At 40.1% G+C, this 16,965-nt stretch overlaps 1 protein-coding gene and 1 non-coding gene across 2 annotated transcripts; both read left to right on the top strand.

The window, feature by feature from the left end:
- Positions 1–6,776: 6,776 nt before the first annotated feature.
- LOC132600963 (small nucleolar RNA R71) lies at positions 6,777–6,882 on the top strand. The gene has a single exon (XR_009567417.1). It is a non-coding gene; the product is annotated as a small nucleolar RNA R71 (small nucleolar RNA).
- A 7,391-nt stretch (positions 6,883–14,273) lies between these two features.
- LOC132599819 (myricetin 7/4'-O-methyltransferase 2-like) lies at positions 14,274–16,340 on the top strand. Its single transcript, XM_060313014.1, has 2 exons — positions 14,274–15,065; positions 15,830–16,340. The coding sequence occupies exons 1-2, from the start codon at positions 14,277–14,279 to the stop codon at positions 16,136–16,138; spliced, it is 1,098 nt and encodes a 365-aa protein (XP_060168997.1). The 5' UTR covers positions 14,274–14,276; the 3' UTR covers positions 16,139–16,340.
- The last annotated feature ends 625 nt before the right edge of the window (positions 16,341–16,965 follow it).

The following is a 16,965-nucleotide window of genomic DNA, read 5'->3' as shown; positions in this document are numbered from 1 at the left end:
GCTGACTGTAGTGGCCCCTTTTACATAGTACTTTCGGCACCCTTCATAGGGGAAGCGGGTTGCAGCTATCTCCATCTTTTGCAGCCGCAGCTGCTCTTGCTCCTCATCTGAATTTCGCTCAGGAGCGGCTGGTTGTTCTGTTGCTGCATCGCTAGAATCAGCGGATGTGGAGGATGAAGTCCCCTCTGAAGACTGAGAGGAGAGTAAAGTGGGTGATTCTGCTTGGGGTGTGGTGGTCTGTGCTCTCAATCTAGTCGTTGGGACTACCGCTTGACGTTCGGAGTCAGAGGGTTCATCCCTAAGAGTAAGGGTTGTTTGACCCCGACCTCGGCCTTTTCTGGGACAACCACCCCGCTTGACTGGATTCTTTGGAGTCATACCTGAGAAAAGAATACACTTCATTGTTAAGACAACCATAGAAACATAACAGAATCAGATAAAAGTACAAGACATGTGATAATGTTAAAGCTGCCAGTGGTCCATCGATGTGCTACAAGAGTCGTCGAACAGATCGACGGAGCGTCGAAGTTCCCGTCGAATTGATCAACGAGCCGTCGATCTCTTGTTAGCCACTGGAAATTTTGACTAAAAGACGGTGGGAAAGACGCCCCATCGATCGATTCGACGGGCCGTCGAATCCACCGTTGATGATTTTTTGGTTAAGAACTTTTGATAAGGCTCATTCGACGTTGAGTAAGACGGTCCGTCGATTGAATCGACGGGCCGTCAAACTGAGCGTCGAATGTTTTCGCATGCTAAAACTACAGATCCCATACACTTCTTTGGCCGATGTGTCAATCGTCATGTATTTTGGGGTTACTAAGACTTCACCCCATGTTGGCTTGGGTTAGACTAGGGAAAAAACTTTGCGGGCAAAACAACTCGAAGGTCGTAATGCCCTTCAAGCCATCGTGACACACAATGCCATACTGTGAAATTTCATCGAACAGTTGGTGGGAAAAACAACAACAACCTCATGAATGAGGTGTGTTTGTCATAATGCCCTCCGACTCGGCTAAAGATCAATGACCCAATCAACCACAAACAAACCAATAAACCACCCCTAGCAAAAAAACAGGAGCATCTGAGGCGAAAATAAAATGATGCAAAAACAATGAAAACAATAAAAAATATGCAACACAAGCCATGGAATGCAAAAATAAACAATACAAAGGAGCACACAATCCACTATGTCACATACCTAACAATAGAATGAATATGATTTCATCCCTTTAGAATGGAAAAACACCCGAAGAAGCACACACAGAGAGGGACAGAGTAGTAGGATAGGGGGGAGTGGCGGGTGTGGGGTGGTGAAGGAAGAAGGAAGTGGGTGGGGTTGGGGTAACGGTTATGGCAAGGGAGAGATGTGGAGAGAGAGAGAGAGAAAGAGAGAGAGAGACGTTATGGAAATGATGCATAATGCAGATAATCGTGGGTTTATAACCCACGTTATTGAACCGTCGGGTAAAAAGGACGGAGCGTCGATTAATTCGATGCTACGTCGAGTGAACACCCTTTTTTTATATGAAAAAGAGAGAAGAACGCCAGTCAAACTGACCGTCGATCAGTTCGACGGAGCGTCAAACCTGTTGTCGAATTGCCATTATTTCCAGTGACCAATCTTTCATTCGATCCACTCGACGGGGCATTCGACGGTTCGTCGATCTGATCGATATTCAGTCGAATGTGTCGTGTAACTGCTGTCCTGGCAATTTCTGGGTTCAACATTTAGGTTCCTCAACACATCAACAAACATTAAAACACCACAACAACAAAAATCAACGGAATGAAAAATAAAATAAAAAATGCACATGGGTTGCCTCCCAAGAAGCGCACAATTTAACGTCGCGGCACGATGTAGTACCACTTTTTGATGCTAAGTTCCGGTGCCATGTTTCAACCGGTGAGCATCAACAATCTTGTCTACATCAACCATCCAATGGTAGTGCTTTACCCGATGGCCATTCACCCGGAAAGTACGCGTCCCATCGTCGGACTTTAACTCATTGACCTATTGGGTGACACACTCACCAACGTAAAAGGGCCGGACCACTTGGATTTCAACTTGCCCGAAAAGAGCTTCAACCTTGAATTGAACAGCAACACCGAATCACCCGGTTGAAAATCTCGCTTCAGAAGTTTGACATCATGATAGTGCTTCATCCTTTCTTTGTACAAACTCGCACTCTCATAGGCATGATACCGAAACTCATCCATTTCATTCATTTGAAGCAACCGCAGCTTGGTTGCTTCGTCCCAATTCATGTTCAATTTTTTTAATGCCCACAAAGCTTTGTGTTCAAGTTCAACAGGTATATGACAAGCTTTACCAAACAACAACCGATAAGGAGAAGTGCCAATGGGTGTCTTGAATGCTGTTCTATAAGCCCAAAGAGCATCATCAAGCTTAGATGACCAATCCGTTCTGTTTGCATTAACCGTCTTGGCTAAGATGCTCTTTATCTCCCGATTGGAGACTTTGACTTGCCCACTAGTTTGGGGGTGGTAGGGAGTGGCCACCCTGTGCTGCACTCCATATTTCTCCAAGAGATTAACGAATTGATTGTTGCAAAAGTGAGTGCCACCATCACTAATGATTGCCCTTGGAGTGCCAAACCTTGTGAATATGTTTCTTTTGAGAAATTTGGTGACACTCTTGCCATCATTGTTGGGCAATGCTACAGCTTCAACCCACTTGGACACATAGTCAACCGCAACAAGGATGTATCGCATACCACGAGAACTCACAAATGGGCCCATAAAGTCGATACCCCACACATAAAATAGCTCAACCTCCATGACAAAATTCATTGGCATTTCGTGCTTCCTCCCAATTGACCCTTGGCGTTGACATTGGTCAAAAAATTTCACCATCAAATTTGCATCATGATAAAGGGTGGGCCAATAATAGCCATATTCAAGCACTTTAGCTGCAGTGTGGTTCCCACTGTGATGACCCCCCACAGGAGAGTCGTGGAAAGCTTTCAAGATTTCTATAGCCTCGGATTCGGCTACACAACGCCGAATGATGTTGCCGGCACAAGTTCGGAATAAATAGGGCTCATCCTAATAGTATTGACGACTATCTCTCAAGAATTTCTTCTTTTGATAAGCCTTGATATCGTCGGGGATAAGACCCGTCACCAAGAAGTTGGTGATATCTGCATACCAAGGGGCAACCTCACAAGATACAGCCAAGAGCCACTCGGTCTCCCAGCTTCTTCAAGTCTAGATAGATGATCCGCAACTTGGTTTTCACAACCTTTTCGATCTTTGACCTCAAAGTAAAATTCTTGCAACAACAATACCCAACGAATCAACCGCGGCTTTGTATCTTTCTTTGTCATCAAATATCTCAAGGCCGCATGATTCGTATGAATGACCACTTTGGATCCAAGTAGATAGGCTCGGAACATCTCAAACGCGTAGACAATGGCCAGAAGCTCTTGCTCGGTGATGGTATAATTCATTTGAGCTCCATTAAGGGTCTTGCTAGCATAATAAATTGGGTGCATGATTTTGTTGTGCCTTTGCCCAAGCACCGAACCAATAGCGAATCCGCTTGCATCACACATGAGCTCAAATGGCATTGACCAATCCGGAGATACAATAATTGGAGTAGAGGTGAGCATTTCCTTCAACTTATTAAATTCCTTAAGGCACTTCTCATCAAATGCAAACTTAGCTTCTTTTTTAAGAAGCTTACACATCGGGTTGGCGATCTTGGAGAAATGTTTGATGAACCGTCGATCGAACCCGGCATGTCCCAAGAAGCTACGAACCCCTTTGACAGAGATTGGTGGAGGGAGCTTGGCTATAACATCAACTTTTGCTCGGTCTACCTCAATACCCTTCTCGGAAATCCTATGGCGAAGGACAATCCCTACTTTCACCATGAAATGACATTTCTCCCAATTAAGTACAAGGTTGGTTTCTTCACACCGCTTCAACACCTTACCTAGATTGGCAAGACATTCGCCAAACGAGTCACCAACAACAGAAAAATTATCCATAAAGACTTCCAAGAAATCTTCTACCATATCCGAGAAAATAGACATCATACACCGTTGGAAAGTATCCGGGGCATTGCACAAGCCAAAAGGCATGCGGCTGAAAGCAAAAGTGCCATAAGGACAAGTGAAAGTGGTCTTCTCCTGGCCCTCTAGTGCAATGTTAATTTGGTTGTACCCCGAGTACCCATCCAAAAAGCAATAATAAGCTCTTCCGGCTAGCCGATCAAGCATTTGATCAATAAAAGGCATAGGGAAGTGGTTTTTACAAGTCGCGGTGTTTAGCTTTCGATAGTCCATACACACTCTCCATTCGGTGGCTGTCCTTGTAGGAATCAACTCATTCTTGGAGTTAGGGAAAACAATGATGCCCCCTTTCTTTGGCACACATTGCACCGGACTAACCCATGGACTATTTGCAATTGGGTATACAACACCCGCATCCAATCATTTAATTATCTCTTTGTTGAACACTTCTTGCATAGGAGGGTTTAGCCTTCTTTGATGCTCTACACTTGATGAACTATCCTCCTCAAGTTCGATTCTATTTTCACAAATACCGGAGGGAATTCCCCTAATATCCGCAACAGTCCACCCAACAGATCTTCGATAAGCTCGCAACACTTCAAGCACCTTTTGAGTTTGTTCCTCACTTAACAAAGATGAGAGAATAACCGGTAAAGTATTATCTGGGCCAAGAAAAGCATACTTCACATCAGAGGGAAGTAGCTTGAGCTCAAGTTTTGGAGGCTCAATAATCGAAGGTTTAGCCGGAGGAGTGGTTCTTTTATCAAGATCAAGAGATAATTTCTTCGGTTTATAAGAGAACGAACCCGGCTAATGAGAGAATTAACTGTTTCAATATACCCCTTCATGTCATCCGCCTCGAAGTTCACCAAAATAGTCGAAAGTGTTTCGTCAAAGTGCTCCTCCTCTAACATATGATCCACCGCGTCGTCTACCACATCGAAACAATCAATGACCGAAATGCTCTCATAAGCACTAGGCAATTTTAACCCCTTTCTAGCTTGGAAAGTTACCTCTTCATCATTGACCCGGAATTTTATTTCATTCTTTTCTGAGTCTATTAGAGCTCTCCCGGTGGCAACAAATAGCCTTCCTAAGATAATTGAGACTTCTTTGTCAACTGCACAGTCAAGAATGACAAAATCTGCCGGCAATAAGAATTCCCCCACTTTAACAAGGATGTCATCAACAACCCCTACCGGTCTTTTGATGGTTCTATCGGCCATTTGGAGACGCATGCTCGTTGGCCTAGGTGTTCCCAAACCGGCTTTATTATATATGGCTAGTGGCATCAAATTAATACTAGCCCCATTGTCACATAAAGCACGAGCAAAATCATGATGACCGATGGTGCAAGGGATCGTGAAATCCCCGGGATCTCCCTTCTGCTCAATCTTTGCTGACGAAATAATAGCGCTCACATGGTGGGTGACTCCCACCGTATCATGCTTGATTGGTATTTTCTTTGTCAACAAATCTTTCAAGTATTTAGCAAATCCCGACATTTCTTGGAATGCGTCAAGAAATGGGATATTCATTGACAACCCTTTCAATTGGTCGTAGAAGCGTTGGCACTTGGCATCCTCCGTTCTTTTCATTAATCTTTGTGGGAACGGGGAGGAGATTTATATGTTTGAGTCAAGGGTTTAATTGCCCCCATGACCTTGCTCTTTTGGGTGCTACCACCGGTAGCTTTTTCAACACTTGACTCCTCGTCACCCTTTAGAACACTAGGGTGTGCTTCCTTCTCTTTCTCAACAATAATAGGCACTTCAATTGGTTCCTCTATTTCTTCTTCAACTTCTTCTTCTCTAACCTCATCAACAATCGGCTCGACAATGATAGGTTCAACCACTCTCTGATTTACCGCATTAAGGATCTTTCCACTTCTAGTAGAAATAGCTTTGCATGAGGCAATGTGATCGCCTCCACTACCCCTGGGGTTCGAAATTGTGTCGCTAGGAAGGCCCCCTCTTTGTGGTGGATGTTGCTCGTATTTGTGACTCAAGTTTACGAATTGAAGCGGTGTGAGAGCCTACCACTTCGGTCAAATTTTCCATCTTCTTGTCACTTTTATGCTGGTTGTCCAATATCTTTTCAAGCATAGATTCCATTCGAGAGGTCCCTTGATCATTGGAAGGACCTTCTCGCCAATTTTGAGAGTTAGAAGTACGGCCCTTTGGTGGAACATAGGCATTGGAATTCCGATTACCATAATTGTTTTTGTTGTAATCCCTCCTGTCTGAACCACCATATTCTTTTCAGCCATATTGATTGCTTTGTTGTTGGGGTCTCCATTGCTTTTGATAACCCCCTTGAGAGTGATCGATATAATTAGCATCCTCACGTTGTGGCTGCCCCTCTAGATAAGCTGCTTCCGAGACTTGGTACATCCCAGGAGCATGAGATGGCATCTCTTCAACAACATTCACACTTTTAGCTTCTTTCTCCGTAAGCCTCTTTGACAACAAATCCACGGTGGTTTGCAATTGAGCAAAAGCATGATCTCGCTCATGATTTTCTTTGGCCACTGCAACAGCAGAAGGACAACCACATGACAGGATTTCACTATCACTTGAGTGCCAAGCTTGATTGTGGGTGGTGAGCTTATCGAGCAACCTGGTGATGTTGACAAATGATTTGTCCATGAAGCATCCCCCAGCTGCAGTGTTGACAGCAATTTGATTCATTGTATCTAATCCCTTATAGAACTTCTCGGTGAGAATAGCATCCGGAAACCCATGAGTTGGAGATTGAGCTAGATAGTACTTGAAACGCTCCCATGCTAAATATAATTGTTCCCCCGGAAGTTGTTTGAACTCAAAGATCTTATCCCGAAGCTCAGCCTTTTTGCTTGGTGGGAACCACTTCTTCAAAAATGTATTGGCTAACTCGCTCCAGGTATGAATAGAATTGTTGGGGAGCTTTTCATACCATTCCCTTGCTTGGCCAGCCAAGGAATATTTAAAGACCCGTAACCAAAGTGCATCAGCAGAAACAACACCTTGGGATTGTTGAGCACACACATGCAGGAAGTTCTTCAAATGTCGGAGTGGACAATCCTCCGAAGAATTTCGGAAATAACCTTCAAGTTTCAGCAGCTGATAGATAGAACTATCAATTTTGAAAGTAGCATTTCCAGTTCTACGAGGAACCACAGCAGAAGCATAATCAGCTTCATTGATGAATTCCGCAAATATATTCTCATCCTCATCCTCTTCTGATGCAGGTGGGTTCACTTGGAGTCCACCTTGGTTTCCTTGATTCCGATTCTGTCTTCCTGCCATGTTCACCTGGTTCACCACAACAGCAAACAAGGTGTGATGGAATAGAAAAAGTTTTAAAGAAGAGTACACAACAATCAGTAATTTCTAAACCGTATTCCCCGGCAACGGCGCCAAAATTTGATACGCTCAAATTACACCTATTAATGGCGTAAAGCAGACGTTGTCAAATATAGTAACCCAAACAAGGTTGTGGTCGAATCCCACAGGGAATATGGAGAGAAAAGGGTACTAATTGTATGCGATACTAGTCTTTAAAGGCTTTAATCCTATTCCGAATATTTTGAAAAGAGATTTGGTTTGTATTTGCTATTTTGAAATGTTTGGAATTTGTTTGGATTTGGAGAACCAAAGTTGTGTCCCCGCGATGATTAGATGTTATGCTATGGGTGTCAATATGATATATTTCTAATGGGTCGAGGTTATGTATGCACTTAATCTCTAATACACTTTCTAATTTTTTCAATAGTTAGAAAGTATTTCTTTTCATGATTTTCCCAAATGCAGAAAAGTTATAAATAAGGTTGATTAAATATGTCAAGTAGAAATCATCTTATCCCTAAGCGAGTACATTAAACGAGGGTTAGCGCCCCGAGTCCTTGTTATATTATTTCAGATCACACCCCAGTTCATCTTTCCAAATAAACTAGAGTTTGTGCATGACCAAGTGTTTGCAACCACTAATGAACAATGAATACAAGAAATAATAAATCGCATCACAACCCATTATATATATATGCAATGTTAGACACCCATTACATAGCACCCATCATTTTGGGTCCACAACTTTGATTAAAGAAACTACTCACACATTATGGTCTCAAAAGTAGTAAGCAATAAATGAGACATAAAGCTTACAAAGTGTAATAAAGATGATGGATAATGGAATCTTGTTGTCTTCACTAAGCTCCAAAAGGGGAGTATCCAATGCTCACCCACCAATGGAACTTTGTTCACGTGGTTACAATAAAATCTGGCTGCAAAAAAAAAAACCTAAAATGTTCTTTAAATAGGCTCCAAAAACGCACAACAGAAACTGACAAAATTGCCCCCGATAGCAAGATCGACGGACCGTCGATCGTTCGATGATCCGTCGATTTCTCCGTCCTTTGTACCTTCAGCAATGTGTTCCATTCGACGGTGCCGTCGACCAGTTCGACGCTCCGTCGAGTATTCCGTCTTTCTCTCCTCTTGTTGAGAGATCTTGCTTGACGACACAAACGACGAAGCGTCGATCAGTTCGACGCTTCGTCGATGCCTCCGTCCTTTGTCGTCTTCAACTTTGTCATCACTGGAAAATCGAGCTTATTGACGCTTCAAAGGACAGTTCGTTGGCTGATCGACGGAACATCGATTCTTCATTTCTGGCCAATTTTCTTTTGTTCTTTGCTTTTTGCTTTTTGCTTTTGGGTCATTGTTTTCCTAAAACACAACAAAAAATATTAACGAGAACCAGACTTACTTGAAAAAAACCAAAATTCATAGTAAAAAGGCGTCGAATTTGCCACAAATCCATGGCACATCACCTCCACCGCGAGCTGTAGCCCCAGCGACTGGCACGGGTACCTCATTAGCTGTTGCTGCTACTGCTGCTGCATGAGTCCTCACATCTGTGAGAGAATAGAAAGAAAAGTCAAATACCAATTTGAATCATCCAGATATCAATTGGAATCAAGTGGCACGAACGAAAGAATTTGAATTTTCTTAGTGTCTCATAGCCTCTCGAAGATAAATACAAACGTCTCCGTTCGGATCCGCAAGACTATACTAGACACGTCCTTGTATAACGAGATCGGCGAACTTAGGGCTCTGATACCAACTTTGTCACGATTCCAGTAGCCACGAGTGGCACCCATATAATCTCCTAGTAGGTGAACCATCCCCTTAACCAACTATGAAACCGATTACCAATTAATTAATCACTTTTACACAAGTCAAGAATATAACAAAAGTAATAATCACCCAAAATGTCTAGTCATGCCATAAATAAATAACGAATGCGGAAGTCTAACTATTACAACCCCAAAATCTAAAAGTCATCGTACAAGGACTCTAAAACATAAACTGTCTAAGGAAATAACAATTGTCTGAAATAACATAATAATGTCCGGAATAGAAATAGTCATCAATAAGGGAAGATCTTCAGGCGGCTTGGCATGGATAAGGGGTCACCCTCAAATCTGTCATAAACTGGCCTCACGCTAAATATGAGGTCTGTTAGATGTCGCTGGATCACAATCTGCACTCAAAAGAATGCAACAAGGTAGTATCAGTACAAATACTATGTACCGGTAGATATCATAGGCCGATTAAGATTAGTATCATGCACAAAATTATAAAATCAATAGAATAGACAGATAGGCACAACAATTATCAACAAGAATCACTGAAATAAGATAAGCCCACACAAACAACAATCAATAAAAGTAACTCAACCCATGTCATCACCAACAACCGTAACTCACGAATTATCTCAACTCTGTCATATATCCGTAAACACATGCTAAATGGTATTGTTTTCCCAAAGAGCCATGATACTAATCTTAATCGGCCTATCATAGGCCGATTAAGATTATGTTCCTTTTCATATTTATCTGTTTCTTTCTCATCTCAATGTATTTTTGTTCCCACAATCAATCGGGAATGTGAACAGTTAATAAATCATTATCAAGGAACATAAGTCACCATGTTACAAGTCATATCAAGACTCAAAATTAATTCATCAATAGCATGCATAAAGGATTACTCCAAGTCAACGAGAAGAGTATTCATTAACTTCTTCTTTATCATATCATAACAATTCATCACATAATAAATCAATCAATGTCAAACTTAGGAATTTCCAACCATATTTTATGTCTGAAGCCCTAATCATGCTTCTCCTATCAATTTCATAACACATACAATCAACTAATCAAAGTCTAACTCAAGTAGATTGTAATCTACCTCAAAGCCGAACTGGAACAATGCAATCACTCTGCAATAGCTTTCCCCTTTCGTAAAGCTTCAGAACGTTCAAAGTCTAGCAATCATAACGCTAAGTGAGTAATGGATCATCTACTCAAACAAACAATAATTGGGAAAGAGAACCCAACTACTTCTACCCTTTTCAAAGGAGTGAACTATCACTAAGCGTGAATTCATCATAAAATCAACCCCAACCATCATACTATTCTCATTCATGGGTTTTCTAATCAATTCAACCATTTTACAAGCATTTTTTGTGCTAAAGTTACCATCTTTATGAAACTCTAAGTCTCAATACATCGTTCTCATCTATTAGAACTTGAATTCCCACCCTAGCAAATGATAATCTATACCCTTAGATGAATAAACAACAATAAAATCACCAACCCATTCTCCATGTAAGGGTTTCTTAAGTTCTAGGGCTTTAGTCCTTTCATTCACCATTAGCAAACCTTAAACTAATCATGGAACTTAGTAAGATGATGGAACGAACAAAGTAAAGGGTTGAGACTTACCTTTCAAGAGTATTTTATCCCTAGCCTTAAAATTTCGCCGCAAGAGTTCTTGGGAACTATTTTGGAGTTATGTGGGGAATGGGTTCGGAAATAAGAATATAAAATGTTGATTCTGCCTCCCATCGATCATTGCAGTGGTCGACTTCTTACTGCGACGATCCCGCTATAGCGGGGAATATCCCGTTATGGCGGACCTCATTAATTCCCCCCGCCCCGTGGCAGCAATCCTCTACCCGCTACGACGGACCCGCTACAACGGTCCTACAATCGCTGCAGCGGTCCATTTTGAAGAGCTCGGGGTTTCCTACCAATTTCTCACCCAACAATCCTAACACCAATCTGAGGCCCTACAGACGCAAACCAAACATACACATATACATATAAATATTCTATAAACTCACCTGCGGCCTCGGAAATCCCAACGGAGGTCTAGTTTACTAAGTCATCCCCATAACGACCTAGCGGGTCATTGCAGCTTCCCAATAGCACCATGAAGCATTTTAATAATAATTTGTTGATCAGTGTTGGCAGTGATGGCGATTTGGTAGTTGCCATTCCAGAACAACCAAATCTTGAAATTGGAGTTGTTGATGCTGTATTGAAATCCAAGGTACTTCATGTAAGCATAAATTTTGTTAATGCTAACAAAAGGTTCCAGGACTGCAACAATATCAATTTTGCATATGTGAATGAGTTTCTTAAGCCTGTGAATGGCCTTTTTAGATTTGACACCCCTGATGTTCCGAAAAATGGCCCTAACCATAAGAACAAGCTAAAGATTTTTTGTTTTCCTTCCAGCATTGGAAGGATTAGTATGTTCAGATTTGTTTTTTTTCAGCCTTCTTGTTTGTGTTTTTTCCTTTCTTTACAATGGTAAAACCTATATCATCATCTTTGTCATCAGTGGGATTCTTTTGATGTTGGATAGGTGACCAAGATGTGACAACCTTTCAATCAGGAGAAGATATCTCTATAATTTGTTCTTATGCTCTTTTGCCCTTGTTTTTCTTCTTTTCCTTTGGTTTGAACCCCTTGGTATCTGGAGTTGGGTTCTGATTTTGAAGAATTTGCTAAGACTGGTTGGTGTTCTGCTTTTCCTTTTGTTGCTGCACTTCTATACTCCTAGGAGAAGTAACTCTTGCTCCTGTTGACTCTTATTCTTCTTCTTAAGAGCTTTATTTTGAGACTTTCTAGCATTCAGATCCACCACTACATTAATAGTAGGACAATCACTATTTTCAGGTGGTAAACTTTCACATATTCCTGTCTGCTTATCTTTAGGATTTTCAGATGTAACAACTCTGTAAGAAGTGTTGTGCTCATGCTGGTTGATGTGTATGTAGCTGGACTCTTATACTTCCTCCCAAGTAAGAGAGTTGTCCTCTCCTTTTGGGATGCTATTATTTTCTTCTTCTTACTGAAAGTCATGTTGGGATTTATGCTGCCCTTTATCTACAACTTGAGAGGGGTTTTTACTGTCCTTCTCTTTAACTTGCTAGTTTCATCTCCATTGTCCTAACCATGCTCTTTTCCTTTATCAAGAGGCTTATCAATAGACTTCATCATATTCTTGTTTTTCTGAAGCTTTGTACTCTTTAACTGATTGAAAAGAGGTTTAAAAGCAACTAAAGATTTTTATTAGGGGAGCTTTTTCTTCTTCTTCTTGGAATTTTTCCTGTCAAACCTCTCCCCCATAGTAACACCGTTATCCTTAGTATTTTGTGTATCCTTAGTTTGATCTGGCTCTTTGGATTCAACATCATTCTTGTAGCTACTTCTGTTATCTCAATATCTTTACTTTTCTTAGTTTCTTCCTCAACAACTTTCTTTCGTTCCAATGATCTACATTCCACAATTTTGCGACCAAGTTTTCTACAATGTTTGCAGTATTTGGGTATCCCTTCATATTCTAACTTTTGCATAAAACCAGTTTGAGGGGAATTCTCATGAATGAGGCCAATATATACGGAATCTGGCTGGGGTTTAAGCAGATCAATCTCTACCCTCACCTTGGCCATGCTTGGTCTAGTTCTACCCCTAGTGGCTAAGTCCAACTCAAGTGGAGTACCAACTGATTAAATAATTTGTTTTATGTAATGCCAATTGTGCATATGGTAAGGAATCTTACGAAGTAAAACCCAGACAGGAGGAGTGGGGATATCTTCCTCTGGTTTGAAGTCGGGAGACCATTTTTGAAGCCACATTTGTTTTCCATCAATTTCAATAACCCTTCTATACTAGACTATGTTAAAGTCGGCCTCATTTTTAAAGTCTAAGAAAACGTTAAAGTTGTCATAAACTCCAATTGTAACCAACCCTTTAACCGTAATTAGTTCCTTGAATTTAGAATGTAATAGATCTATTTGCGGTCTAGGTTCGAGAAACCTACCAACAATTGTGAATTTGCAGTCCATGGCCATGACGCCATAGTAGTCAGTAGCTTGGAATAGCACCGCCGGAGCACCATTATGAGAAGATTGAATAGCCTTAGTCGGTTCTTTTTGCTGTCCCATAAGAGGAGGAATAGTGTTTGAGCAATGTTGAATACTAGTAGCATAGGAGACTTTTCCTTCAATTGACTCTGTGGGGATGCTTGTAGATGTTAAAGGAGGCTTTTGCCCTTCCAGACACGTCGGAATGGCGTCGGAATAGTGTTTGAGCAATGTTGAATACTAGTAGCATAGGAGACTTTTCCTTCAATTGACTCTGTGGGGATGCTTGTAGATGTTAAAGGAGGCTTTTGCCCTTCCAGACACGTCGGAATGGCGTCGTCCGGCGGGTCCATTGAACCGGCGCGTGGAAGAAGGTTCCCTAACGAATTACAACAGTTAGTTTTTAGAGGAGAGCATTTAGCTTACAATTGAATCCCAGAGGCACAACTTTTTACAAGATTGCTATTCATTGCCAAGAAGGAATCAAATTATTTATGGTAATGTTATTGTTTTATCAACCAAATTAGGTATGCCGAATATGACAAGATTGCTATTCATTGCCAAGAAGGAATCAAATTATTTATGGTAATGTTATTGTTTTAACAACCAAATTAGGTATGCCGTGTTTTATTTTCTTACTAACTCCTACGGGGCAGTCAAACATGTACTTATTGCATTTATTATTGAATTTAGCTATTTGTTCAAATAAGAAAACAATTATTATATAGTAAATTTGAGGAAAAAAATACATGACTATTTTGTTTATTTTAGAGTCTTTTAATGAAGGGCAAAATGTTTAATAATTTGCTCTATTCGATGTATAATGTGAATTCAAAAAGATTAATTTGCTCTATTTTGTCTATTATAGAGTCTTTTTACCCTTTTAATGAAGGGCAAGAAGTTCAAAAACTATAAAATTCTTTATTCTCGATATATAATGTGAATTCAAAAAGATTAAAAATAAGAAAGAAGAGGCATGGGTGACAACTATGTTCTCATTATAGTTTCTATAAATATACATCCCCTTGTTGGCTCTAGATGACAACTCTAAGCAAATTAAGTTCCTTAGAAATGTCAACAAGTAAGAGTACTTCCACAGAGCTTCTTCATGCTCAAGCTCAAATTTGGAACTATATTTTCAACTTCATAAGTTCTTCAGCAGTAAGATGTGCACTTCAACTAGACATCCCTGATGTCCTCTACAAGCATGGTAAGCCCATGTGTCTTTCCAATCTCTCTGCTGAACTTTCTATCGTCAATTCTTCAAAGGTTTCCTTCTTGCCAATTTTAATGCGCTTTTTAGTGCATATTGATTTCCTAAATCAACATGAAGATCACTTTTTTCTTACCCCAGCTAGTCGCCTTCTTGCGAAAAGTGAGCCCTTCAATGTTCGGTCGCTCTTGCTACTCAACCATGATCCAGCCTTTTCAAAAGCTTGGTTCGAGTTAAGTGCTTGGTTCCAAAATGATTCTGCCACTGCTTTTCATACTGCTCATGGAAAATCTTTCTGGGATTATGTTATGGAAGAAGAACCCAGAGTACTAGGTGATATTTTCAACGATGCATTGGCTAGTGACTCGAGGTTGAATACCAATGTGATCATTGCGGAGTGTAATTATGTGTTTGAGGGGTTAACGTCGCTGGTGGACGTAGGTGGTGGCACTGGTACTATGTCAATTGCTATAGCCAAAGCTTTTCCTAAAATAGAGTGCACTGTACTTGATCTCCCTCATGTTATAGGAGACTGCAAAGGAAGTGGGAATTTGGAATTTGTTGGAGGAGATATGTTCGATGAGATTCCCCATGCTAATGCCATCTTACTCAAGGTACAATTTAGCTACCAAAAACATTTGGCGTTCCTATAATTTAATTAAACTATCGTTGCTCGAAGTTTCCTTACCATTATTTACAACTTTTATTAATAACATATTACAATGCAGCATTCATTCACAAGATTTTGACCATGAAAACAACGTACTTCCACAATTTCCAATTATTAATTAAATCTAGCTATAGTACTTTTCCTTTCTAACATTTTGTCTCTCTTTCTTCTGTATCCATCGTTATACTCAGAGGGTGTTCGACTAAGCTTATAAGTTGGTTAAAATGGCCTATAAGTATTTTTTTGTCTTATTTATGTGTTTCGTAGACGCTCAAAGTACTTATAAGCTAAAGTCAATCAAAAATCATAAGTTGATCACCCATAACTTATGGTTTCTCAATTTACAATCACTTTTTGTTTGACCAAGACTTTTATTAATTTATCCTTAATATTTATTTTAGTTCTCAAAATATCTTTCCCAAAATAAAACCCCTAACTTCATATTCATTCTATAGTCATCATCTCTCATTTTCTTTAAAAATATACTTCTGGATTTGTATTTTTTTGTGGAAAAATTAAGGTTATTTTAATCATTCTAACAAACTAGCTTATCAACATTGTTACCAAACACGTCGATTGTTTTATCAGTTTCAGTCTTCTACTCAAACACGTAGCTATTTATATTTAAGTCAGGTTAAACACGTAAAAATGATTTTCAGCACCTAAAACTTATTAGCTAATCCGAGTTAATTCCTCATGGTTGAACAGTGCATTCTGCACGATTGGAGGGACGAAGATTGTGTGAAGATACTAAAGAAATGCAAAGAGTCAATTCCAAGTAGGGAGAAAGGAGGGAAAGTGATAATCATAGATACAGTGATGGAGGACGATTCGAAGCAGAACAATGATCAGATTGTTCGAGCACAACATAATATGAATATGCTGATGATGGTTCTTTTTGCTGCCAAAGAGAGAACTAAAAAGGAGTGGGAGAAGCTCTTCACTGAAGCTGGTTTTACTGAATACAAAATAATTTCCGCTTTGGGTTTAAGGTCTCTCATTGAAATTTATCCTTAGCTTGAACAAGAAGTCTCAGCAGGGAAATGCATTATGCACATGTGAATTTATAAAAATGCATAATCTTACGGTTACTTTAATTTGTAATGGTCTTGGTTTCACCAACGCTCTGTTTGAATTGTTTGTCTTTTTTAACCCAAAAAAGGAAGAATTGCGTACGTTTTCGTTGTATTATATTGGATTACTTTAAATACATACTTTGTTTTGATCGTAACTTAAAATTCAATGTACTGTAGAAATGTTCTCTTATTTTTTGTTTAATCATTCGATTTCCGAAATTCATAAGTGCGACTAATTAATTTGAATGTGTGTAACATGGTGCCTATTAAAGGGGAAAACATTTCCTATTAAGAATTTCTTCATTCGGGATACTCAAACTCGAAACCCCTGATTAAAGTGGACGGCGGTCCTGGAGGGATCCCATACATCCCACCATGCGCATCCCTTAGTATTGTATTAATCACCGCAAGAAAAATCTGGTCACCACCCATCACTATAGGCTCCACCGCTATTGGTCTATAGCGACGAGATTTAATTATTGGTCCTTAAAGAGTTTCTTACCTGAACACCTGATAGTTCAGGTAAGAAACACGTAAAAAAAATGATACTTCATGTTTGTTTTTGACCATTTTTTTTTTTTGTAATTTTCTAATTAATTCCTTCAATTATCCGTGCGGAGTGCCATTTGACACAATTTTTAAACAAAAAAAGTGAGTACGCCACAAACCATTAAATACTAGTCGAGGTGTGTTTTGATAACTAGTTGGTGACAGTGTTTTAAAAGGCGGGGGCGTAAGGCGGGGCGTTTTACATACGCCTCGACGAGG

This window comes from Lycium barbarum, chromosome 6 (assembly GCF_019175385.1).
Source record: "Lycium barbarum isolate Lr01 chromosome 6, ASM1917538v2, whole genome shotgun sequence".
NCBI lineage: Eukaryota > Viridiplantae > Streptophyta > Magnoliopsida > Solanales > Solanaceae > Lycium > Lycium barbarum.
The sequence above is the reverse complement of the archived record's forward strand: the minus strand, read 5'-3'. Positions and strand labels throughout refer to the sequence as shown.

Excerpts from the sequence above, each read along its gene's own strand:
- LOC132599819 (XM_060313014.1), top strand. The coding sequence starts at position 14,277 with ATGACAACTCTAAGCAAATTAAGTTCCTTAGAAATGTCAACAAGTAAG. Across the intron at positions 15,066-15,829 it reads CTAATGCCATCTTACTCAAG|TGCATTCTGCACGATTGGAG; the intron begins GTACAATTTAGC and ends ATGGTTGAACAG.